Here is a 26,002-nt window from a genome sequence, read left to right as displayed (position 1 = left end):
CTGTCAGAAACCAGGAGGTCAGGCTGGTTTTATCGCTTCCAAAGGAGACAGAGCAGCGGCGTGGTTCCTGGAAAGAGCCGAAAGAGAAAAAACAAACGTTGCCCTACGACCCTAATGCATTCATTAAGGATGACGTGAGGGCCGCGGTATCGATCTGAGAGTGTGCATGTGTTGGGCTGCAGATGAAGAGTGCTATTGATCAACAAGTTTATAGTCGTAGGGGAGACTTCTGAGCTCCGGCTCACTCAGAGTTATTAGAGAAGACGCAGCGATGAGACGGATCCGAGCTGCAGGCCATCCACCACAGACAGAAACAGTCTGCTGGGAGGTGATGGATGATCAGACTCATGGTCGTCACTCACATGCTGATGCCAGTGTTTCTTGCTAGACTGATCTCTGACCGTTACACTTGAGTAGTAACAAATTGAGAAGATGATGACAAGGAGGAAAAGGAGGACCGGCTTGCCAGCTCGCCGCTGTGTGTGTGTTTATGGTTCAGCACCGCTTCACATCCACATCCAAGTTGGTCGTTTTCCCAGACTTGTTAAGGTCCAAGTCTAATTAATGTCTTGTCAAATCTTTTATCTCAGACTGTTGACAGGCAGTCCAGGCTAGCAGTCGCTAAAGCTACACAGAGGACAAATGAACAGAAACCGTCTCCAGTCAACATGATCTACAGGTTTGTGTCGGAGGATTGGAGAGCAAAAGAAATCCCGTTATTCGTGTTCTGATGCTGGTTTGGTGGAGCAGAGCGCTTCCTGTTCTCTGTGAAAGCAAACAGCTTGTTGCTGCTTCACTTCTTTGCACTTTTTGGTTTGGATTGGCTTTATTGACGAGGTTCTGCTACGAAATACAGACTTAAAGTACACATGCATCATCATCTCATAAATATTAAAAAGAAATAAAAACTCTCTTCTCTCTGCTGCTGATGACATGATGCTGATGTGAGGAAACTGGGACGCTCCAAACTTTGCAGAGCATCAGTTGCACATCTCAGTCATCACATGGCTCTTTCTGCAGAAGCGTTCGTTCCCTTCTTTATGCAGTTATCTGACATAAAATAATTAGAATTAGTTTACATGTAAGTGAAAGCAGAATCTGATCAATGAACACGTGTGCTGTAGCTGTGGTCCAGCCTGAGGACTCACAGCAGCTCCTAAACAGCATTTACAGCCTCACATGTTCAGCCGGTTCACGTCCCCGCTGGCCAGGAGCTCTGCCCCGAAGCAGAATCCTCGTTTGCTTCTCGCCGTACAACATTTATAGCAAAGACATGAATAGCAAAATATTGCTCTTCTTCATCCTGCGCTGCTTTTAAATGCAGAAAAATGCCCACTTGAGCGCGTGGATTTTAATGTTCCTCCCTCAAGAAATGTTAAACATCTCACAACTCTGTGGAAGTGATTAAAGTGAGATAGCAGGGCTGTTTAGCATAATAACTTTGGTGATTTGTGCTGGCCTGTTGGTGTGTGTGTGGATGTGTGTGTGTGTGTGTGTGTGTGTGTGTGTGTGTTTGTGCAGATACACCATTACACCTCATTAAGCAGACATTGTACTGCAGCCATAAGACGGGTGCCACGACCGCCGTTACTCGACGAGTGATTGAGTGCGAGACAAGACGCTTTGCCTTCTCGCCCGGGACTGACGCCGAGGCTGTTACAGAACATTTACATAAACATCACCTCCTTTTACATCTCATTAGCATAGAGAACACATCAACATGAAGGAAGGAGCAGAGGAGGGATGGATGGATAGATTAATGAATGAGGAGGCAGCGAGGAGAGAGCAACAAGGAGACGCTACAGTTTGAGCGCCCTGAGAGAACGGAGATGGCCGTATTAAATACCAGAGGAAACATTTACGGATGCATTGTTGACTTCCTTTTGTTTTTTACCTCTAACGACGTTTCTTTTGGGGCCTATTTGTTAGTTTTCGCTCTTTTCCTCTCACACTTAAGTTTATTCTCCTCTGCGCTGCCTTTCCTTTGCCCTCAGTCTGCAGCTGCACAATCAGCTCGTTTCCAAAATCACTTGGTTTTCACCAGGAGAGATCGGCTGATTTACTCGGGCTGACGTAGATCCGCTGGGAGCTCTGAGGAAATTGAGAATCCCAAACAGTGCGAGCTGTCATATTGTTGTCTCGTTATTTGCCCATACATAAACTGTAAAAGTACAAGCGGCTTCACCAAATGAAGATGCATAGTTAGCAGATAGAAATCCATGAAAGAAAACATTCTGACCGCCTCCAATAAGCTGTTGGTCTTTCGCGAGCTCTTAAAACAGCTCTGACCTGTGGAGGCATTGACTCTACAGGTGGCCCGTGGTACCAGGACCTTATCAGCAGATCCTCCAAGTCCTAGAAGTTGTGACTTGGAGCCACGACACATCAGACTCCAACAGGCTGCTGTCAGTAGGTACCCACCATCACTGGCTGGGAATACCCCACAAGCTGTGCTGTTTTGGGCTGAATTGACTATTTGGCCCCTCGTCAAAGTCACTGACTTCTCTACACCTGCTCATTTCTCCTCCGTCCAACACCTTAACTACAAGATCCAACATTTACTGCCTCATGTGTCTGACATGTGCTGTTACTACAAGATAATCCAAACTATTTACTGTAATTTTCAGACTATTGAGGCACCTGAATATAAGCCCCACCCACTAACTTTAAAAAGAAACCAGGTGTGTTCATATCCAGGCTGCAGGTGTCCACGTTGGAACATGAGATATTTACACAGAAAGATGTTTTAACCTTTAATTAAATGCGTAGCGGTAACATACACAGATACGTACCGTAGAGGCTTTTTTCTGAACACTTCCTGTAACACGGCTGGGTAAGGAAATAAAACTCCAGCAGCTACCAGGAAAAGTCACTGATGGCTATCTTCATCTTCCTCCTGCACTAAAACCACTAAAGTCGTCTTCTTCAGTGTCTTCAGGAGCTGAACAGCCTCAGAATCACTTCATCACTTCCTCAGTCTCTCTGTCGTCGTCGCTCTCAGCCTCACTTTGGTCTCCAGGTGAATTCATAAAAATCGTAAATATCCATAAATCAGCCGCATCGTTGTTTGAGCCGCAGCGTTCAAAGCGTCTGAATAAAGTAGCGACTTATAGTCCAGACATTACGGTACATCATGTGTGAATAGTCACCCGTTGAGTTTTCAGCTTTTTCAGCTAAAATGGCATCTCAGGGTCTGTATGATGTTGGCTAGCTAGCATGCTGACAGGTTACAGTAAGTCACCATCTGAATCACCAAGAAGCTCTTACGTAAGGTTCATGAGGCCCACAATTGATTCTCTTGAGCCACTTTGTGGTGTGTCTAGATGCTGAGCCAACCCCGACTGATCTGTCGTTATACTCAAACCCCAGCTGGAGGCAGTCCACAGACATTTAAAACTAAACATTAAGATGACAGACTGCATGAACAGTAGAAGTACGCTACCACCAAAACAACTGGGACCAGTGGGACCAGTGGAACCACTGACCACCACAGTGGGACAACTGACACGGAACCTTTTGGGGGGACGGGGGTTCTGTGGTAGCTAGCACTTGGGTGTTAACAGGGCTGCAGACTGGGGTCTTTGTGGGTCTTGTCAGGTTTGTTCTGGCTCATCCTGTGGCTGTGGTTGGGATGTGGGGAGTTTGGAGACCAGATCACCACCGTGGGGCTCTTGGTCATGTTCCTCCAGCTGTTTCCTCAGTAGTTTGGGTGGTGTGGCAGAGCGCATTGTTTGAGTCTAAAGTCACTAATAGCTGTTACTGGACAGTTTAACACTTTAAACCCTGTTCAGGACCTTCATGGTGCCACGTAGAAGATCTTTCTGGGGCCATTGGACCCCAAGAAAGAATACGTTCCAAATACCTGTTGGTCTTCATTACAGACTTTAAACCATGTTAAATAAGTTTTCTGATAAGTTGACGTATTGTTGGTTCCAAATGCATGACTATTTTTAGATTTAAAAAAAAATCTTCAAAAATAAAAAAAACATACCTGTCACCTGAACCAAATGGTCTGAGGTCCAAAAAAGCCCAAAAGTCCTGAGTTGGGTTCAACTACATTTAACTTAACTACAGTGAACCGGATGAAAACCGTTAAACTTTCAACCCAAACCGATCTGTGAAAAGCTTTTTACACTAATTCTGCTGAAGGGACAGTTTTTAATGTTACAACCAGTGTTGTGATCACTTTAAATGCAGTGAATGCAGCATCATGCCCTCTCCTCTTCCTCAGTCAGAGTGGTAGGTAGTGATGGATGTTGAAGACTTTTCTGTTTCTGTAACGGCACAACAATCCTCTGAATCTGTTATTCATCTATTCCATGATTCAAACTGTTCTGCAGCGCCATCACTTATGAAGAGCTGCTTTTCTACCTTTTAGCTCAGCTCGTCGTGAAGCTGATGCAATGACCTGCCGGCAGGTGAGCTGATGTAACGGTGGGACGGGTGGTCGGTTTGTCTCCAGACTCCTGCTTAGGCAGCTTACTGTGCAGACCTCAGTACAGGTGTTAAAAGAAGTGTAGTTTTTGCAGTGAATGTAATCAGTTTAAAAGTTATGGACACAGAATGTCAGGTTCGATCAGAGAAGTTTGAAAAGTCGACCTTGGAAACCCGTTCAGGCGTTTGTTCTCCACTGTACGTACAGTATAACACTGAATGGAGGTCCTCCCTCCGCCTCCCAGAGCTGGTTTAAAAGTAGAAGAGCTGAATGGTCAGATTTGTCTATCTATATTAATTCTAATCTAATTAAGCCGGTGGTCTTAAACACAGCCAGGCATTTCTAATTGAATCGCTCCCTTACGCATCAAGCTGCGTAATGAATGTGGGGGCACATGCACACAAAACGAGATCAGGCCTCAATGCCATGACTGAGCAGAATTAGGGCATTAACGGGAGGCTCCTTTACCCTTTACAGCCATATACAGCCGTCACCTTGCATAACGAATGAGGCGCTCATTTGAATAATTGGGTTTTATGTCAGAGTGCGAGCAGGAAATGTGCAGCGGTGTTCTCATCCTGGACGCCTCCTGCCCTCGTTTTCAGCATCATCACAGGAGAGCTTGATCAATATATTGGCTTTCTGATGCTGCCCTTTAATTAAACATTACATCCAATATTAGTTTGTCAGTTTTATCTGAGGCGGTTGGATTGACTACACACTTATGTACTAATGATTAATGCCGTCTCTGAGAAGCCGTCCCCACGACAAAGTTCTGTTCCTGTCACAAGTTTTAGGCAGTTGTGTTGGAGCGCAGCAGGAAACTTTAACAGTCGAATTAGTGCGTACAGTACAGCTGGGATGCTACATTCTGGTTGGCATTCGCTAGCTCAGACAGTAAACCAGTGAGGAGCCCAGCTCTGCTCACAGCAGTGACAACGAGACGGTGATCTCTGAAAACCCTACAAGGTCAAATAAAAATGTTTATGGAGGTATTTACAGAGTCAAACATTTTCATCTGTATAAAAAGTTATTGGATATATTCCTGACGTTGAGATGTCCTGATCCAGGTGGCCACAAGTTTCACATTTAGCAGCTGTTGTTGTAAAATACAAGTAAAACATGAACCAGGATCTGGCCTACAAATGGGGAACAGGAGACCCACAAAGAGGTCTGAGGCCACCGAAGGAAAGTCAGCAGCACTACAGCAATAAGAGTTTAGAATTGAAATAGGAGCTCAATTGTGTGACCAGTTTTGGTAATTAGGGGTTTATTTACTTGAACTTAATCAACATTTGTGTTGATTAAATGGTTAGAAAGACAGGAAGATGTTTAGGTTTCTGTCTTATTGCCTTTACTGTATGCAGACCTGACAGACTTCCTGTCTTGTGGAGCCGCTCATTCAGGAAAAACCCCGTTAACGTTTAATTCTTAATAACAACGTAAAGTTTCAGACATTTGGACAAATGGAAGTGATAATGTTATTGTCATGTAACAGGATATTCCCATCTGCTTTGTCCCGTGGGCTTTCAGATAGAACAGAGTTTGTGTTTCCAGGAGAATCAGTCAAATGTGATTAAAATGCATGAGATGCTAACACGATGCTACGCCGCGCAAAACAGCCTGAAAGCTGTCAGGTCACCGACCAGCGAATGTAAATGAGACACGGCGGCGACCTCTGACATGTTTCAGAGCCTCCAGCTGATTACCAGTTGTTAGCTTGGACCAGTTTGCTGTAACTGGTCTGTGACGTTCGGTGACTCCCAGCATGGATCCACCCAGTTTCACAGCCTTTAGATTTGTCCACGAAACCAAACGATGACTGAAGGTGAAGAACTGAATGTTGTTGTTGTTTTTGACATATTAAAGGTGAACACCAGAAGGACAATCAGCTTCTGTAATGATGGCAGTAGGTGGTCAGAGGTGGTTAGAAGTGGTTAGGAGTGTGTGCTGACCTCTTCTTCAGATCTCCTCTCAGGTGTTTTTGCATCTCTGACATCGGTTTGCTGTAATTTTCTGACCACCCTTCCTGGAAACGTTCCTTCAGCCGCCAGATGTTTGGGGTTACTGTAGGACGCTTTCCAAACCCGATTCCATAACTCTTCATTTACTGAGTGTGTTATCCTGTTGAAAGGTCCGCCCTGGTTTAACTTCAGCGTTCAGACAGATGGCTTCACATTATCTCTCTAATGTAATGCAGAGCTGTGGCTGACGCTGCTTTGCAGTTAGTTTGAGTCTAACTTTGGTAAACTTTGGCCAAACAACTCGATCTTTAAATTATTCCAGAAGTCCTGCTCTTTGCCTTCAAGTTCACCAGAAAGCTGTAGTTTTCTTCTGACGTTCTTCTTTGTGGGCAACGAAGGCGTTTTCTGGCACCCTGTGGGCCACGCTCGTACCATTTCTGTCTGATTGTAGACGCAGCACTTTTACAGCAGCGCCTGCAGAGTTACCTGCAGATTCTCTGATGAAACTTTGGAGATTCTTTTTGGATCAAACTGAGCTGAATTTTCTGGGCCGTCCGGTCCCAGACAAGTCTACAGTCATTTATGGAGGATTTTCCTTCGGTGGAATAATTTAATTTGAGATCATTTGTTTATGAATCACTCGTCAGACTTGTGGAGACCCACAGCTTGCTGCCTGAAGGCCTTGGAGAGCTCTAGAGCTTTGCATGGTGACACTTCAGCAGCAAAGTGAGCAGCAGATTGTGGATGTCAGAGGTCTGAACTAGACGGTTTCCTTCTGTCAGCCTCTGAGGACGGTTTAATCGCTGGCACCTGATTTTATTTGGATGGATTTTAAGCTGTGGTAGGCCTACTGGCATTTCTATCATCTGCTTTTTCTTTTATTATTACTATTATTTAAATTGTGAAAATGAAGACAAAATACGTGCATGTTTTTTGTAATGCGTTTGAGTAAACCACTTTCATCCGTAGGCATCGTTTCAGATGTTTTCCACAGGACCAAATGAAAGATTCAAGAACAAATTAATTAATTTCAGGACATAAATAAGTCACTGGAATGCACAAAGTAATAATTAAAGAGAGCACAATTCTCTTTTTTTGCACTAAGACTTCCCACGCGTTAGACATTTTACATAACCTCTGAAAAATAAAAGTAAAAACATTAGAATTAAATTGAAAAAAAAAAATGTTGCTGTTGCAGAAAGTCTTGTAGAAGTTTTCTTCAGTCTGAGGATGGCGGCGAGGTTATCTTGGCTCGCGCTTGAATCTTTAAGTTTATCACCTCCTGCGTTGCAAACTTGCTGATGTGGAGTTTGAAAGACGGATGCTTAGCAGGAGGTTGGACAGAACACCCTGACAGTCTGGTTTAGGGAAGGCTGGACCTTTACAACATGACAACACACATCTCTGCGTCTTTTGTTTTTTAAAAGATAAGAATCCTTCACATACTAATGCTGCAGTATAAAATTATTAGTAATGTCCCTTTAATTTTTTTTCCAGCGCCAATGAATGTCTGATGTCAGCAGTTTCAGTCTCGACATAAGCTTTGTAATGTATTCGTCGAAGCAGAATAAACACACGTGCCCACACACACACACATGCAGCTTCTTAACGCCAGGCCAAAGGAAGTACTGTAGATGCGCTGCGTATCCACGGCAACCTAAATTAGTCTCAGCAGGTATGTGGGCATTATGTCTCCGGCTGAGGACGGAGCGAACAAGTGTGCAAACGAGAATGAAAAGGAGAATGAAACGAGTGCAGAAAGGAGGAGTGGAGGGCTGCAGATAAGGCCTGAGAGGGAGGGGAGGAGGCGAGGGGTAGAGTCAGAGGTTGAATGTGATTAGTGGGGAGGGAGGGAGGAGGAGGGGAGGAGTGGTGCAGGGGGGTGAGTCAGAAGGCAATGAAAGTGATCAGGAACTAGCATGCTGCTTATTGCATGCCACCAAGGATAAAGTCAGCAACCAGTCTGCAGGACTGTGTGTGTGTGTGTGTGTGTGTGTGTGTGTGTGTGTGTGTGTGTAGGTGTGTGTGTGTGTGTGTAGGTGTGTGTGTATAGGTGTGTGTATGTAGGTGTGTGTGTGTGTGTGTGCGCGCTGCAGAAAAAGCTATTAAGCAATACCAGCACAGACAGAGCTAACTAAATTACATCTCCAAAAAAGACAAGATTACACTTGCTGCTAGACACACACACACACACACACACACACACACACACACGCCGTGTTTAGAAGTACAAAGACATCATGCGTGTGCACATGCATGCTCTCTCTCACACACACACACACACACACACACACACTTATACTCATTTGCACTGACTAGTGTCTGGATGACAGAAGGGGTCCAAGAACACAGACGGCCCGTGGGTGAGATGACGCACAAGTGCGCACACACACACACACACACACACACACACACACACACAGAACACAACACATAAATCTAAATATACACATGTACTGTTTCTCAGAATTGTCACATCACTGTCTGTGGAGTGATGGAAAGCCAAGGCGAGAGTGTGTGTGTGTGTGTGTGTGTGTGTCGCAGCTCTTAGCAGCGTGTGTGTGTCAGACAGCTCCTGTAGGTGTTGATTGGGGAATATGTGCATGCATGTGTGTGTGTCTGCGTTTTTCTTTCTGTCCCTGCAGCATTCCTCACTTCACCTCCTGCCCTCTCTCCCTCTCTCTCTCTCACTCTCTCTCTCTCTCTCTCTCTCTCTCTTTTTACCCCGTCCATCCGTCCGTCCGTCCGTCCGTCCGTCAGTCGGAGATGTCAGCCTCCCCTTTGAACATGTGATGGTTTTCTACTCTTTAGCTTCTGAGCTGAACGACGGTAAAATGTGATTCAAAAATTAACTAAATGGAAACTAAAGGATTCTGCTTCAGTGACGTGACGTCAGCAGGCGATGGGAGACTGTAGCTAACAATTAGCACTCAGCACACAAGTCTATTGATGCACACCTGCATCACTAGAAAGTTACCTGAAACACTCATGTCCACGAAAGCCTAAGTGTGGGATTTTTGTCAAATTCTATTTAGTAATTTTATAGACTACATGAAAATATCGACTCCAATGTGCAGCATCAGTGCAACAAACCCGTTATAAAAGAACCTGTGAGCGGTGTTAGCCTGGGTCGTGTCCCTACGTGAGCCGGACCATCAGCAGGGCAGCAGCAGTGAGGAGCTCCAGGTAGAGCCACAGCACCACCGACAGAAAGCTCGGTGGCTGTCCTGGAAAAATCACACCACATGCAATTCACCCGTTCACAACCTGGATTTAAAAAACTGGTTTGACACAAGAATCATCTGTAGAAGCTGGACCCGAATATTTGGTCTTTGCGGTGGTGTCCGAATAGCAGCTGTGATGGTCGAATATTTCCACCAAGGAAACAGAACTGCGGCCGCTATCTTAAACTGGCATTAGCAGCCCAGTGCTGCCAGTGCGTCCCGCCCACTTCCACCCCGGTCCCGCCCACTTCCACCCGGTCCCACCGAATATCCGCATATTTGCCATTAGATGGGCCCAAATATCTGAATATCAGAAATCGGACCAGGCCTAGTTCCAGCTGGTGATGTGCGACACGCGAAAGACATGAAAACTAGAGACGTCCTGATCAAGTGTTTCTGTATCAGATGATCCAATACCGGTTCCCTAGATGATACAGACTTCAAGTACGTTAAAGTTATAAAAAATGTTCCTGTATTTCTTTTCCTCTGATTAGTTATATGTTTAAGTTCAGCAGGTCGTCTCGTCCGATCTGAGGTCGTAGTCGTCGTAGGCGATCCGTGAATAAACAGGCAACGGCTCTTTGTGGAACAGACTTTATTTAAGGAGCCCTGCAATGCATAAATAAATGCATTTTTGCATCCAACGCTGTTCCCTCGTGTTCTGTCGGTGGAACCTTGTTGTAAAGTAGAGCACATTCTGAATGCTGTGTCGAGAGCATGTGCTGGAGCTCCACTAGCTCCAAAACATGTTCTGTGTTCTCTACATACCCGTCAGAAAATGTATTTTAGATCAGCTGTAGTACCTGGTTGCACCACCAGGTGGAGCCTCTTACTGTTTAACGCCAGCAACCAGAGGTAGCGGTCACTGGGAGTACTGGTAATTCTTTGTGGGTAAGCAGAGAGCATTGTGGGGATTTCGCTAGCAGGGGGCACCGTGACAAAGACCTCTGAGGCAACATCGGCAGCACAGTCTGGGTCGGGTGGAACCAACATAAATGTATGTGGGTCAGATGGGGTCCAGCAGGTTGGGCGGAGACTTGACCAGTACAGCAACAACAACAGAACCAGTTCTTCAGTCCACGTGTGGCTTCATTCAATCAGAACAACCGACACCAGAGAAGTCGGCTTCACCTCGTTAAGAATTCAGAATCCATGAAGTTGGCCTCGGACATGATGAGTTCTGGGTTCATTTAACCAGTACAGCCACAGTGGGCAGAGTGGGAGGAAGTGGATGACATGAGGCAGCATGAGACTGTTGGGGGGATGGTATTTATCGATGAATGAAAGTTTAAATACTGAATCTAAAGACAACTGCCGGTTTCTGAAGGTTTATCGTTGGAGGAATTTCCCAACATGACGATGATCCCAAACACACTGCAGCAGTCAAACAAAAGTTTAGAAAGAAGAAAAAAGTTAAGAAAAAAAAACAAAAGCGTTGGCCTTGGATCCAATAGAACACCTTGGGGGCATTTAGAGTGGAAAGCAGAACAACAAAACCCCTCCAGCAACGAGCAGATGGTCTCTGCATAGATTTCTTCAAGACTCGTATCGTCCGTGCCCAGGAGGATCGAACGTTTCAGCGAAAATTGGGACAAAGGCAGCATACTAAATATGACGAAGTAAGAACAGTGTGTGCTAAAGAGTGTGTTTTGTGTTGTGCTGCAAATCCTCAGTAGTCAGTAATGCATGAGTCTGCAGGCCTTCAACATGTTCAGCAGCTTCTCAGAGCTGCTTTTCTTTATACTGTCGTCAATAAATAGGTTCATTTTCCAACAAATATCAGTTCTTATATATTAACTAGAAGCACCTGAAACGAATACAGGCGAAATAAAACGGACTAAAATAAACCTTTCGCTTTCCTTGGAGAACATTTTTTCTTGTGTCAGAGTGCAAATGGTTGTAGAGCAGATAAAGAAGGGCTTCAGAGATGTACAGGAAGCCAGAGCTGACCCTCACATGGGCTTCTGGACCTTCAATTAATGGAGGAAAAACTGCAGCGTGAACTCTTCTTTATTTCTGCCCTATTGACGGGTTCCAGCAGGCAGCTCATAAAAGGGGTGTCAAGGATGGAGATCATCAACTGAGTGACTGCTTTTCAGTTCTTGTTCCGCTCAAAGAAAATGCAGGACTGAAAATCTGAAAGTGTGAACGAGCGTTCTTGGCTACGATGAAGGAGCGTTTGCTCTACGTGCTGCAGATTAGCCGGGAAGCAGAGCGACAGAAACAGGAGTTCACGAGCGGCGTCGGCGTGAGGGACGCCCCGCTGCTCCCGAGAGCCGAGGAGAAAAGGGAAACGAGGACGGGCCTGGAGGAAGGAGGGGATGTGGCGCCAACGAGAGCCATTGTGCACGGTGGCGTGTGCACGGTGGCGTGTGTGTGCACGGTGGCGTGTGCACGGTGGCGTGTGCGCGCACATCCTAATGAGTCACCGACAAACTCATGTTTGGTTCCAGCAATTAGTCATAATTAGTAACTGTGTATGCATGTCTCGCACCGAGTCTTGTGGCGTTGCTTCTAGGTGAGTATCGCAGATCTGATTGTCTTCCACCGTGTGTGTGTGTGTGTGTGTGTGTGTGTGTTGCTTTGTAGCGCCTCCATTCTGTGCTGCTGTGCATTTAATATACATTGATCAGTGTAATTGGTTTTGTCCTCAGCCTCTTGCTCCACTGAGTTATAGGTTAATATATTCCCAACACAAGGTAATGACACAATCAGTCAGGTTCTGTTGTAACACAGTGTTTTGCCGTAACCTCTGCTGGCAAACCCGTCTCCCAATAATTGCGCCGCTATGCGACTAAACTGCATTCTCATTTACGTTTGAAGGAAAGGTAGTTTCTGCCCGAGAGGTAATGCTAGGACAAGGAACGCCACAGAGTCCATGTGAGGAGGAGAGGATGGAGGCAGAACTCAGCCTCCACAAAGCAGACTTTAGAGGTTTTGGTGTTTGGTTCCGGTTTGGCATCCACGTGGTTAGATTTAGTAGAATATTACTTTCACAGCGATTCCTGCTTGTTAGAGTCTTGGTGAAATTTAGGCACCAACACTTCTTGGTGGCTGAAAAGAAGCAAACACCAGAACATTTCCCTCAAACATAAATGAGATGGCATCAGTTGTTTAGAAGCATCATTTCTGGGAGACGGGGCTGCTGCTGCTCTCTGGCCGTCGCTGGTCGTCACCTCTGAGTTCATGTAACATCTCCAGCATCTTCTACGTCGCAGCGAGCTGAGTTTCCATCACAGTTTTTAACACGATTCTGAGGTTATGAATGCCAAACTGTTGAGAAGATGACCCTCAACGTTTTGGTACAGCGAGGGAGTTTGTGACATGTGAAATAGAAATCCTTCAGAAATAATCAAGCAGCAGTTTTCTAATATTTAAAGGGCCGATGTGCAGAAATCATTCACCTTCATGGTGTCGAGCTTTTGGTTTATTTGTCCAGATTTAGATAAAATAACAAAATGTAATTCACTGGTTTTAAACGTCTTTTTTGCAGCCTCATAGTTTGCTTTAATGTCCTAGAAAGCTGTAGATTTATAGGAGGGTTAGTGAAAAGCACAATACAAGCTGGAGCTAATTATACACATAACAGAAACAGTTGGTGTGATTTCATTTAACTTCCAGCATCATCTGGTCTATTCGGTGAGTGAACACCACAGCAGGTCAGAAGAACTTCAACAATTCAACATTTAAGGAGGGTCCAGTTTAAAATAAATAACATTATATGAGTGTTTACGTGGATAAAAATCCTCTAGAAATTAATTTTGAATAATTTATGTTATAAATTAAAATGTATTTTAAAAATAATCATACAAAATGAAATAAAAATAACAGTCTCAGAGCTTTGTCCTGATATTTTTGACATAATTAGTATCAAACTTCTTCTTTTTATTTTGTATTTTATTTTACATATAACCAGGAAACTTTTGGACATTATTAGGAAATTACTAACCTGTAAAGTAAGGTTTTAGTGTCTGTGTTGTCAGGCTCGGTGGGTCGTGTCTTTAAATGTTTAGTTGATCCTTTCACTGTGTTTTCTCATTTTTCACCCACTGCCTCATTACTCAGCGCTTTATGCAGGACTAGGTGCACAAACAGCATGTTCTCTGCTGCTCAGTGTCTCAGAAGCTGCTGGATGGAAACACAGCTGTTGTCGCTGGAAAACGTAGAATAAAATCTGTTTGCATTTTCCAAACGTCAGTGCCTGAGTGAAGCAGCGATGTGACGCAGCCCTAACGCCTTGTCTTGTCCTCCTGCCACCTCCACAGTCTGCACGGTTCGCTGTCAGAAGTTCCTGATCTCGCGGGTCGGGGAGGACTGGATCTTCCTCATCCTGCTGGGACTCCTCATGGCCCTGGTCAGCTGGGTGGTGGACTTCTGCATCGCCATCTGCCTGCAAGGTGAGGGATGGAGGGACTGGGCTCTGAACCTGCTGGCTGAGCTCACAGTCAGCAGCGTTAGGAGGCAAAGAGGTGATTCTAAGAAAGAAGGAGGATTAAATGATTGGAGGTAAAGGGTAGGATGTATGGATGAAGGGGAGTGGTTGGTTTATACTTGGGGCTGGAGGAGAAAAACAAAATGAGGAGGAGTTGGACTGGTGATGAGACAGAAACACTGAATCGATGCAAGAGAGCAGAATCCAGACAGAGGACAGGTATACGCAGCCTCTTTATACTCGTATATGAACGTGCACCATTCAGCTTTTCTAAACGAGTCTTTTAAATTACACGGAATGAAATGAAAGTTTTGTGGATGAACAACATGCACCAATTAAAAAGCTCTCCTCAGGCAGTCTCATCAAGGAAAATGTATTATTTACTAAAGAATCAATGCCGAAGTCGGTGAACAAGAGGTTTGTACTTTAGTCACGACTGTGACTGGAGGGAACCGAGGAGCGTACGTAGGAAAAAAGCTAATGTGCTCGTGCAAATATTTATACTGAGCACGTGGCTCTGCTGCAGTTTATTGAAAGTCTGCATGAAAAATGTGTTTGTAAAGGATTAGAAAGTACATCCAGAGCTGGAGAAATGAAAAAGGTTCTTCATGTCGTCCTGGGAAACCATCGACATCGATACGGTGTTTCTACGAGTGGATCTAAACATGTCAGCATCTTCTGTTTGGAGTTTGTTAAAAGCCTCTTGGTGGATTTCTGTGGACGTTAATGAGAATGAAAGCCCTGCCTGTTACCAGTGCACATTAGAATAAAAGTCTAATAAACTCACCAGGTTAACAGAGAAACACCTCAAAGCCTGGTGGAGCTCATGCCAGTGATGGTTTGGTGAAGCCGCAGACTTCATCATGTATTCGCTGTTATTTTACGCTGAACGCTGATAAACCTCCTGCTTATAAAACCTCAGTTAAAGGAAACTGTCTGTCAGCAACATTAATTTAAAGTAAGAGAAGAATCTGAATAACATCCCCCGTTAGTGTTTTATATATGATATCTGTTAGCTGATTTTAACGAGCTGGTTGGTTTAATCCACAGCTCAGTGTCCTGTTCAGCTTTAGCGGTTGGACTTCCTGCTGCTCAGGTTATCTGAAACACATAAAATGTAGATAAAGACAAGAACCTCTGACTTTACACAGCATGTGAGTAAATCTCCTTCAGTTCCACTCCATCACTGTTGGTACGGCTCAACACTTTGGATGAAAACCAAATGGTACCAATGACCAGAACTCCATGGACGATTAGCATCGACATTATTAGCTCAGTAAGGTGAACCAGTGGGTCCGTTTTCTCTCATGAATTGGTACTGTTCAACTATTTTTTCACTTTTATAAACATAAAGAGAACAAAACACAAGATAAAGAAACATCAACATTCATCCAAATTCACTAAACAGTCCTCCACCATTCCAGTCTGGTATTCAGTCCATTTATTCCAGTTACTGTCCTTTTGTCCTTCTTGTAGTCGTAGTTTGTGGGTTAGTTTTTCCACTTTATAGATTTCTTCAGTAATCATCCACCACTGGTCCTTGGTGGGGCCTCTATCTCCTCCCAGGTCCTCCTAAGAGCTTCATTTACACACCACCAGTCGTATTTTAATCAAGTATCCATCGTTTCCCATCACGCTTTTGGAAAATCATTTCCCAAAGCACAGTTATTTGCTGACATTCCCTAAACGTATGTGAATGATGGACATCGAATTCTCTACAACATCTCTACTGCTGTCTGTTTAACCGTCTACTTGTTCACTTTGGTGTAATAAAGAAGATTCTTCCAGGAGAACTTCCTTCTGTTAAGCCAACCATATTCTGCAAAGCATCGTTTAGTTCCACCCAGCACCTGGTCCAAATCTATGACACTGACGTTCAACCCCACCAGTATTTTACACTTTCAGCTCATTAAAATCATGGTGGGTTGAATTAAAACTCTTTAAACCACCTGTTGATTTTGCTGAGTCATCCTTTAGCTTGGATGAAACTGTAAAATTCTACTTTTTCTCACTTGTATTAATATTTATATCCTTTGCTAAGTCTAAACGTACACCTCCTCCCCTGTTTGCTGTGACCAGCTAATCACAGATCACACCATGAGATCAGCTTGACTTTAATAAATTTGTAAATTACTATAATCTCCAGAACTTCCCTGTTTAAAGAGATTTCATCGTTAGCGGTTAACCTGCAATTAGGCTAACAGCAGTGGTGTGTTTTTAGTAACGCTGCAGAGAAAAACTCCTGCAACACGGGGGACACGAAGAACGAGGTTATTGTATAAAGACAATGAAGCAGCATCATGTTGAGAACGTCGACGTCCTTCCTGAGCTTCACTCGTCTTCGCCTGCCGTCACCGAGGCACATTTACTCGCTCAGTATCGCCACCAAACCCAGTGGTGAATAAGAACACTGATCAGATGTTTGGCGGCTCCTCCATAGATCAGTTTAATGTGAGTCTACCCCGTCAACAAGCCGACGGTGTGGCGCCCACGTAGCAAGGTTGGTTTAATACAAAGCTGTCACAGCACGGTTCATACAGCTTTAAATCATAATGTAAAGAGATTTAGGAGCAGCGCTGCAGCCTGAGATTCATTCAGCTGGGCAGAGTTATGAGCCGGATGAGTTCAGGAGCAGTTAAAGTCTGTTTACTGAGCTTTATCAAGACATCTGCACAGCGCTGCACTTCATATCTCTGATTAATTTGGCCCAACAGGAGCCTGTAAATAGAGAAAGTTGTTACTCGGGATTGAGCCCTGGGGCCGAGCGTTGGAAGATAACGGTGTGTTGGTTATTGTGAGGGTCTCAAAGGGGAGAGGCAAGAAGGCAGAGGGGGCAGAAAGACCAGGGGGGAGCTGAAGTCAGCCAGAGGTAGAAGTGAGCAGTACAGAGAGAAAGAGAGCAGAGGAAGTAATAACGGAGGATTGGAGGTGGATTAAAGGATGGCAGGAGGCCTGGATGGAAGGTCTCTAATGGCATCAATCATCCGGCTGCAAGGTGGATGAAGGAAAGTGCAGGAGGAGACGTGTGGACCAGAGAGTTATCAGAGAGACTTTACATTCCAGGAAGAAGAAGGTGCACGCTTTGAGACGACTGCAGGAAGCTGTGAGAGCTGATCTGTAACCTCAGGAGATGGACGGTGTGTGTGCGTGTGTGTGCGTGTGTGTGCGTGTGTGTGTGTGTGTGTGTGTGTGTGTGTGTGTGTGTGAGAGAATGTGTGAATGTGTGAGTGTGTGTTGTGCTGCACCGTCAAGGAGAAACTAGCTCAGTCTTGTCAGTTGTGGTGTACAGTTTTACTTTTAGTTGGATCCAGTTCATGACTAATCACCTTTTCTGAGGAGACACACCTCCACGCCGTTCAGCTGACAGCTCCACTGTGTCGGTCCTCAGAGATCTCAGCTGTATAGAGTATGTCTGCCCTCGATGTACATACGTGTGTCCTGGTTTACACGTCTGCTCTGGCTTTGCGTGTTTGTGTCCACAGCACAGAAGTGGATGTACGGTGGTCTGGACAGCAACGTGTTCCTGCAGTACCTGGCCTGGGTCACCTACCCCGTGGTCCTCATCACCTTTTCTGCCGGCTTCACTCAGATCCTCGCCCCGCAGGCTGTTGGTACGACACACACACACACACACACACACACACACACACAGGACATGGAGGTCAAGCACACAGATGCGGCTCCTTGTGGGCCAGATCTGGCCTCCATTAAATATATGTGGCCCATGTCCATGTCTGCACTGGTACTGAATGAAAATCACATCCATCCATTATCTATACATTAGATTAGATTAGATGTAACTTTATTGATCCCTTTGGTAGGATCGGTGGTTAGCATCGTTGCCTCACAGCTAGAAGGTCGCCGGTTGGCGTCCCGGTGAGGACACCCGGGATCTTTCTGCGTGGAGTCTCCATGTTCTCCCCGTGCAGCGTGGGTTCTCTCCGGGTTCTCCGGCTTCCTCCCACAGTCCAGAAACATGCTGAGGTTAATTGGTGATTGTAAATTGTCCGTAGGTGTGAATGTGAGTGTGCTTGGTTGTCTGTCTCTAAGTGTAGCCCTGTGATAGACTGGTTACCTGTCCAGGTGAACCTGCCTTCACCCTGAGTCAGCTGGGATAGACTCCAGCCCCCATGACCCTGGTGAGGATTAAGGTGTAGAGATGATGGATGGATGGATGGATATGTGGTTGTGCACGACATTTTGTGAACAAATTAAAACAATTTGCAAAAATACTTTTAAATGTCTGAGTGCATTTGCAAGATTTGCACCAAAGTTTGCACTTTCACATTTAGTGTTCTCTCTCTGGAGATGAAGAACATGTTCCTGTCATTACCTGATCACAGGGAGGGTACAGGATTGATGACGAGTGTGTTAGCCAGCTTGTTTAGCTAGCATTAACAGGAGCTCCAGAGTTTGCTGTTTGGAGCAGACATGAGGTGGAAACCCTCGTCTCTAGAGGCAGCTTCTTGATGCAGCAACACATTTGGAATTATTCATTCACTAAATGTCACACACAGCCTCAGATCTCCTCACCAAATCAGACATGAAATCTGTTTATTCTAATATTTTGTTTTTACACGTTCAGACATTTGCATTCATGTGATCAGAAGGTTTTTACACACTCACACATTGAAATGTATTCAGATTAAAAAGCTTCACACGTTCAGTTGTGGTGATGTGCAGCTACAACACTTAGGACTCGAATCTCTTTCTGCTAAGGCTTGTGTAAGTGTCAGCAGAGTGACCGTGGAACATCCCACAGCAGTCAAATAGTCGAACAACAGTCACGGTTTGATGAGATGTTTGAAGGTTTCACGGTGCAGCTTCAGATGCACATCGTCTCTTTATGTGGAATAACGTTGGTGACACGTGACAGGAGGCAGACAGACGAGTCCAGATCCGCTCAGTTTTTGTCGTTCATCTTCCATATTTGGAAATGAAACCCTGACAGTGGTCCCAGGAGCTGCTGAGTTTCAGGTTTCTGTCACTTCCCAGTAATGACCTCCTCCTGGACGGTGGTGTGTGAACGGTAGATGCTGCAGTCCAACAGCTCCAGCTTCCTCCCCACAGGGCCTCCTCTGCTTCAGGATGAGGGAAGGGAGAGAAAACCTCCACCAGGGATGTGCACATTTGAAAGCTGCAGTAGATTTAAGTTCAGGTTGGGTCTGTCTGAGTTCACTGCAGCCCTCTGCACGAGCTGGTCCTGCTGCAGGTGGAGCAGAGCGTCGGCTGTCACTCCTCGTAACGGAGGCTAAAGAGACGGCTGCGCTCCTGAGACTCTGACGTGTCTTCTTCTAACACCGAGGCTCGCTTTCCCTTCACTCGCTGTTTGCTGTTGGAATACAAAACACAGTTTGACAAGCAAAACCCCGTAAAGTCCGTTAAGCTCAAAGGATGCAGGGCTTACCTGTTGGAGTCAATCAGGTGCAGTCGTCCTCAAATGTGTTCACATCCTTCCAGTAAAGAAACTCACAAAAAGTCACTCAAATAACTAGAAACTGGAAAAAGTAATAATAAATAAAAATGTTCTAAATTATAATTTAGTGAAATAAGACGTTGCTTCTGAATTGTGGCTAAAAAGAATAATTTTAAAAAACAAACAAAACAAGACTGTCACAGACAAATTAGAGCCCTTTCACGGGTCCCATCATGCTTGTTTGCTTGTTTTTCTTTTTGTTTGTTTTTTTTAAAAATATTTCTGTTGAACCAGAAATTCAAAAGCATGATTCTTGTCAAATTTTTATTTATTATTGCTTTTGTCAATTTCAACTTATTCTAGCTGTTTGTTTCCGTCTTTAATGGGAGGCTGTGAACACATGTGAGGACGACTGTGATGATCATAAAGCTAACACAGTGATGTCTTACTGTAATGACCAAAGCAAAGGTCGACCAGTTTCAGCCGTTTGCCAAGTAAATGAGACGAGTCTTTAGCCTTTTAAAAAAAAAATGCTTTTCTTGTGGGTTTCTCTGGTTTGAGGCTTTGACAAAGAACATCAACAGAAAACAGCTGATGTCGTGTCGTCATCAGAGTTCTGCAGCACTGAAGAACTTTTTTTTAAACTCCTTTTTCTTTAAGGTTTAACTTCATTCTTTCACATTCAGTTGCACATATTTGCAGTTAGTTTTGTTTTCAAACCTTGTTTTTTTTTCAAGATGAGAAAGCGTAAATGAATGTGTTTGTGGTTTTGAGCAAAGAAGTCGACTAAAAACAAAACATGGGGAATATTCTGACGTTTAAAATGCACATTGGATGTAGAAATCTCATTTATGTTGGGTTTTATAAAGAAGGAAAAGTAGAACGGGTGACTTTCTGTCTTCCTCTTTCACTTTATTCTTCTATTTCATAATCTTTTCATAAAACAACTAAGAATTGAGAGAGGAAGCAAAATCAACTGCTGCTACCCACTTCTTTACATGTCTGTGTTTCTTATATTTACTGTCTTGAAGTTGACCGTCGGCTGTTCTCCTGCAGGTTCAGGCATCCCAGAGATGAAGACCATCCTGCGAGGTGTGGTGCTGAAGGAATACCTCACCTTTAAAACCTTCGTGGCCAAAGTCATCGGCCTCACCTGCGCCCTGGGCAGCGGGATGCCTCTGGGCAAGGAGGTAACACACTGCTCTGTGCTTCATGCTTGTGTGAATGGAGACAGCCTTCTGAATGAGAAGACACACACACACACACACACACACACACACACACACACACACGTTTGTCAATCAGTGAGTCAGTCGTTACAGTGCAGGACTCACAGGACTAAAATTAAATGGTGTGATGAACGTAATGCAAAATTATTCATGTGTGGGCTCGTGTGTGTGTGTGTGTGTGTTTGTGTGTGTGTCCGTGTGTGTGTGCTAATCTACTTTATAAATACAGCAACCAGTAACTAAACCAGGCTCTAGAACCGTATCTTTACACTGTGCAGGTGGTCTATGCTGTGTTCTATGTGTGGCTGATCTAAAGGCTGAAGACAGACGGAGGTCATTCAGACATAATGTAATTTTACAAAATATAACTAATCAGCCTCTTTAATAACTTCAGCGTTAGAAGTATCTGATATGTTGGTGCTGAACCACAACAGATCGCCTCAGCGTCGGTTTTGTTTTCAGTAAACTGAGAAACAGCAAATGAATTCTAATTACAGCTGACTGATTGTTGTTCCAGGTGAGTTGTCTGGAGACGCTGATCAGGATTCTGCTGCTGTCTGATGCTGCAGTTATTTAAACTCTCTTTGTGATGTTTTTGGATGATTATTGGGACTGGAATGTGGAAAACGGCAGATTGTTTAAGTACCGCTGCTTGTGTGAGTCGATCCGTTCATGAAACAGCCTGCAGTCGGCAGTTCAGACTGGTTCTGAAACTGTTACCAGGTCCGACCTGAGGAGACATGAGAGGAGTGACCAGGACGCTACCTTCAGGTGTGGACAGATCTTTGGGAAGGTGTGCTCACCTGAAAGGGCCTTTAAACAGACTGCACCAAGCAGAACCTCAGAAAAACCAGATGCAGATGTACACAAACGATGCAAAGACCTTCTGCTGCTGAGGTCATGTGATCTCCTGTCAACCATCTTGTCTGCTGACGGCTTCTTCTCAAACTTCCAGATGTGGGCAGATTAGCTTTAGCTAAGCTAACAGTTAGCCGTGTAGTTTGATTTTACCGTTGTCTCGTAGTTTTGGAGAAATGTTCCTGCTATTTTTATCCACAAATTGAGTTGTAGAGAACAGAACAGGTCCGAGTGTTAATCTGTGATCCTGACAGATGTGTAGTTGCCGTGTTTTGTCTTTGTAGGGCAGCACTGATCCACGTAAACGAGCCGCCGTGTGTCATCACCACAGACTGTGTGAAGCAAAACCCAGCTTCACTTCTTTATGTTAGCAACAGAACTCAAGCGCTGACCCACATTCAACAGTTACGCTGTTTTCTGGCACAGTTTGAGCAGATCGCAGCGTGAAGCCTTTGTTTGTGATAAAATACAGACCTCAGACCAGCTGCTGTCACGTCTGAATGTCCAAAATAAACCCTCACAGTACAGAACACCAGCTTCCACCGAAACCTCATGTAGGTCAAAGCAAAGTGTGAGAACACAAGTGAGGTTTAATCATGCCTTTAATCAGAGCATATGCAGCGTCTAACATGCTCCATCGCATGAACCCTCAGCAGCTCATTCACATTCCAGTCCCCCACAGCCCTGCAGCATGCATTACAAATGATTCATAACAGCGCACGACGAGGCCGACACGCTCGGGTTCAGGTGGAGAGCAGCGACTGTGAAATCTGGAGAAAAGAAAGAAAAGCAGAAAAAGGAAGGAAAGTGCCGAGTTGGCTTGAGACCTTTTCTAATCCCAGCGGGAGGGAGGAGGATGTTTTTCTGCTGCTTCTGGGATCCCCTGCCTCACTATGCAGATGTTGTTTGTGTCTCATGGAGGAGGTGGAGTGTGTAACGAGGTGCAGGAGACTGTTTCTTGTAGCAAAAACAGTTCAGGTGCTGTAGGTGCATCTTCCCCCCAAAGACCGGCTCGCCTGAAGACACGCTCGCCGCTAAACGCTGCTCCCTCCTGGTTGCAGCAGCATCCAGTCGGGATTCAGCGCAGGCCTCTCGCTGCCTCTAACTCCAGCATCTCACTTTTAAGCCACTTTGAACCTCAGCCTCTGAATCCAGATGTCCTCGGTAGACTGTCTCGTTGTTGACGTGTTTTCAGAGAGTTTCCGTGTTGCCGTCACACTGACTCACAACAGAGCAGGAGGTCCGGAGAGCTTCTCACACTGTGCTGATTGCTTCATGTCTTTGTTTCTCCTCCCGTCAGGGTCCGTTTGTCCACATCGCCAGCTTGTGCGCTGCTCTTCTCAGCAAGTTCATGTCTCTGTTTGGGGGAATCTACGAGGTGAGCCCTTCTTACTTTTACTTTCTCTGTTTTTTAAGTGTGACTTCACTGATTTGTCTTATTAACACAATTTTAAGTGATGCATATGTTACACATCAGGTAAATGTTTAAGGTGAACCCTCAGAATGTTGTTCCTGTCGTCCAGATGTGCGCACATCTGGATATCACACTGAACTCTAAGCATTCAGCTCAATGAGCAGCAGCGAGTGGTGAGTTTTACCTCTCAGGCCGCCGGACCTGAAGGTAGAAATCACGTTTCTGGTTTTCTCTTTAATTTGACCGCCTGATTTCTGAGTGAGTAATTTATTCGCTAAAGCCTTAAAAATCCTACAAGGAAAGAAATGCAGCCTTCTTTATCTGAATGCCAAATAACTGCAGAGCACAGAGAATGAACGAACGAAGGGCTCATTTGATCCATCCGATGTACTGAGGAACCGTTAATACATCCACAGTTCTGCTCAGTCACTCCCCATCCACGACCACCCATCACTCAGAACCTCCCGCTCTGGACCTCGGTCCCCAGAAGCATCAGAGGATCCTCCTCACTCTCCATTTTTAAGATGCAGACACACCTTTTCACCACTGCCCACATCCTTTTATTACATGTTCCTTTCTTCGTTTTATTTCTCCTTCAGTTTCACACAGTCCTGCATGTTCTAGATGTTTCCCTTCTTCCAACACACCTGATTCACATGATCAGGATGGTTATCAGGCTTCTGCAGAGCTTGATGATGAGCTGATCGTTTAATCTAGAACATGCAGGACTGTGGCCCTCCAGGACCAGGACTGGACACCCCTGATTTAAGGAAAGCAAAAATAATCAGTTTGTCATAATAAATAAGATTTAATGCACACACACCACAGAAACCAGATCCACTGCTCCCCATGTTGGTGCCACATTCAAACAGTTTGGCTTATAACAGAAGGAAAGTGCCAGCGAGCCGTTAAAACACTTCCTAGAGCATCCCTGTAGCTGGCATCCATGTGAGCATCACATTCAGTAGGTTGTTCTTACCGTAAACATTCCTCGGTCCATTAAAAGTTCACTGTACGGGACAGAATCTGAAGTCCTCCTGCAAACATGTGTTTCAGAGTTTATCTGAAGTGGTTTCACTTGGACAAATATCTCCATGTTTTCACTACAAACTCCCTCTTTGTGTTGTCACAGACGGTGCCGCCCCGCTGAGCTACAGTAGAGGATAAATAACACAAAGAGAGAGTTCTGTAGTGAAAAGGCTTTAACTTTGGACGATCCCTGCTTGATTTGAGATGACGCCTCGTGCTCTGACAAACCTCATGTTTTTACTGACAGGAAAACCTGTGCTGATGTTCACACGGGCACCAGGATGTTTTCTTAAAGAAGGACTTGGAGAACTGTGAAGCTACCTGGTGCAGCATGTCGTGTTCAGAAAGCAGTTTTTATAACTCCATATGTTGTAATAACATAAAAGTTGGGGCCAGAATGAGGAATGTAGGTGCAGCTCAGGTGGGATAAGACAACAGCAGCTCAGCTATTTGACTCACTCACAATCTAACATCAGTGCGTCTTCCATCAAACGGTGTGGCTTCATTTTTTCTGAACCTCTGTAGAAAACAGCACAACCACGAGCAGGAGGAAGAACTCAAACATCTCCTTTGTGCAACATGATGAAGATAGAATACCATCAACCATCCAAAAAGTCCAATGAAAGTTTCACATCTTTGATTATTCATTAGAAAAAAATAGCTGAAAATGATAGAATCCACTTGTGCAGCACAGAACAGAAAGACTTCATTAATCCCAGACCTGGGAAATGATTTTGTTACAGAAAACACCAAATCACAAGTTAGAAAATATAATAAAATTAAGTCTGTGCAAGTAGAATAATAGAAAAAACAGCTGAAGTGAACACAGTGTGGCAGATGAAGGGAAGAATTTCAAAACTATGACTTCAACAGAAACGTGCAGGTTGTATGAAATAAAACAACGACGGGCTCAACACGGTTAACCTAATTATTTAATAGTGCAGTAACTTTAAAACTTACAACGATGAAGACATCACATAACCAATTAAACACTATGAAAAATAAAATCAACCAGCTATACTAAATGTGCAACACAAAGCGTGTCAGCGAGCAGAGAGCTGAGGACGCTCAGAGTTCCTGCTCTGGACAGGACGGAGGTCCAGAACCAGTCCTGGAGCTGAACCAGTCCGTCTGAGAAGGAGCTCCACAGCCCAGAAGGAGGCGGAGGCGGTGGTGGGGCTTATCCAGAACAGATAACGGTTTATAGATGTTTAACTGCTTCCTGTTTCCCGTCTGCTCAGCTTAAACACAGCCTGCAGTCACTCATCTCAATACAGTGATTTGATTAGTTATCACAATGTGAAGCTTGGATTCAGGTGAACTTCCCCTGAAACCGGAAGTCACAGGTGATTAGTTGAAGGACGGAGGAGGACTTTGGTATCATGACTCTGATAAACGGCGTCATTCTGTTGTTTTTAAAGTTTCTGTCAACCCCAGCAGCAGCCGTTTGGCGCTCTGAGGGTGAAGACGTCTGTTAGTTTCCTCTGAGCTGTGACGACGGCGTCGATAAAGTCGACGCTTCTCTTCAGCAGGCGACTGAATCGGTGTTCATGATCATCAGGACGCGGTTACAAAGGAAGCGTCGTAATCTCCTCCGGCAGCGTTCAGAGAAAGACCAGGTGGAGGAAACGAACTAAAACAAAAGCTACAGAAGAAGAAGAATGACGTGGACCGGACGGAGCTGACATTTTTATAGTTGTTCAAAAGTGTTCAAGGAGACGGCAGAAGAAAATGATAGATAATGACGGAGGGGGAAGAGAAAGAATACATGAAGATGAGCACAGGAAGTTCTGGACTACGGGCGGATGAAGGCTGCTTCTTTATTTTATATTTGTCTGACTAAATAGCTTTTTTGGTCCGTTTCTTACTATTTGTGTTGTTTGTGGAGCTCAAACAACTTTGCAGATTTTCGTCTCTCTTTGTGATGAGATGTGAGCGCCTCTGTTGGAGGATGAAATGTGGGAGGGTTGGAGGAGACAGAGGGCAGCAACAGGAAGGACG

General features: G+C 44.8%; 1 protein-coding gene across 2 annotated transcripts in view; it reads left to right on the top strand.

The window, feature by feature from the left end:
• Nucleotides 1-26,002, top strand: part of LOC103359445 (chloride channel protein 2-like) — a 203,008-nt gene that overhangs the window by 85,304 nt on the left and 91,702 nt on the right. For both annotated transcript variants that reach the window (XM_008284783.1, XM_008284782.1), the window contains 4 exons: nucleotides 13,889-14,020; nucleotides 17,538-17,666; nucleotides 20,528-20,661; nucleotides 22,859-22,936. In XM_008284783.1, coding sequence (XP_008283005.1) covers nucleotides 13,889-14,020; nucleotides 17,538-17,666; nucleotides 20,528-20,661; nucleotides 22,859-22,936 — 473 coding nt within the window. The remainder of the gene's footprint in view (nucleotides 1-13,888; nucleotides 14,021-17,537; nucleotides 17,667-20,527; nucleotides 20,662-22,858; nucleotides 22,937-26,002) is intronic.

This window comes from Stegastes partitus, unplaced genomic scaffold, assembly GCF_000690725.1.
Source record: "Stegastes partitus isolate 25-593 unplaced genomic scaffold, Stegastes_partitus-1.0.2 Scaffold373, whole genome shotgun sequence".
Lineage (NCBI taxonomy): Eukaryota > Metazoa > Chordata > Actinopteri > Pomacentridae > Stegastes > Stegastes partitus.
This window is presented reverse-complemented; position numbering and strand designations above follow the sequence as displayed.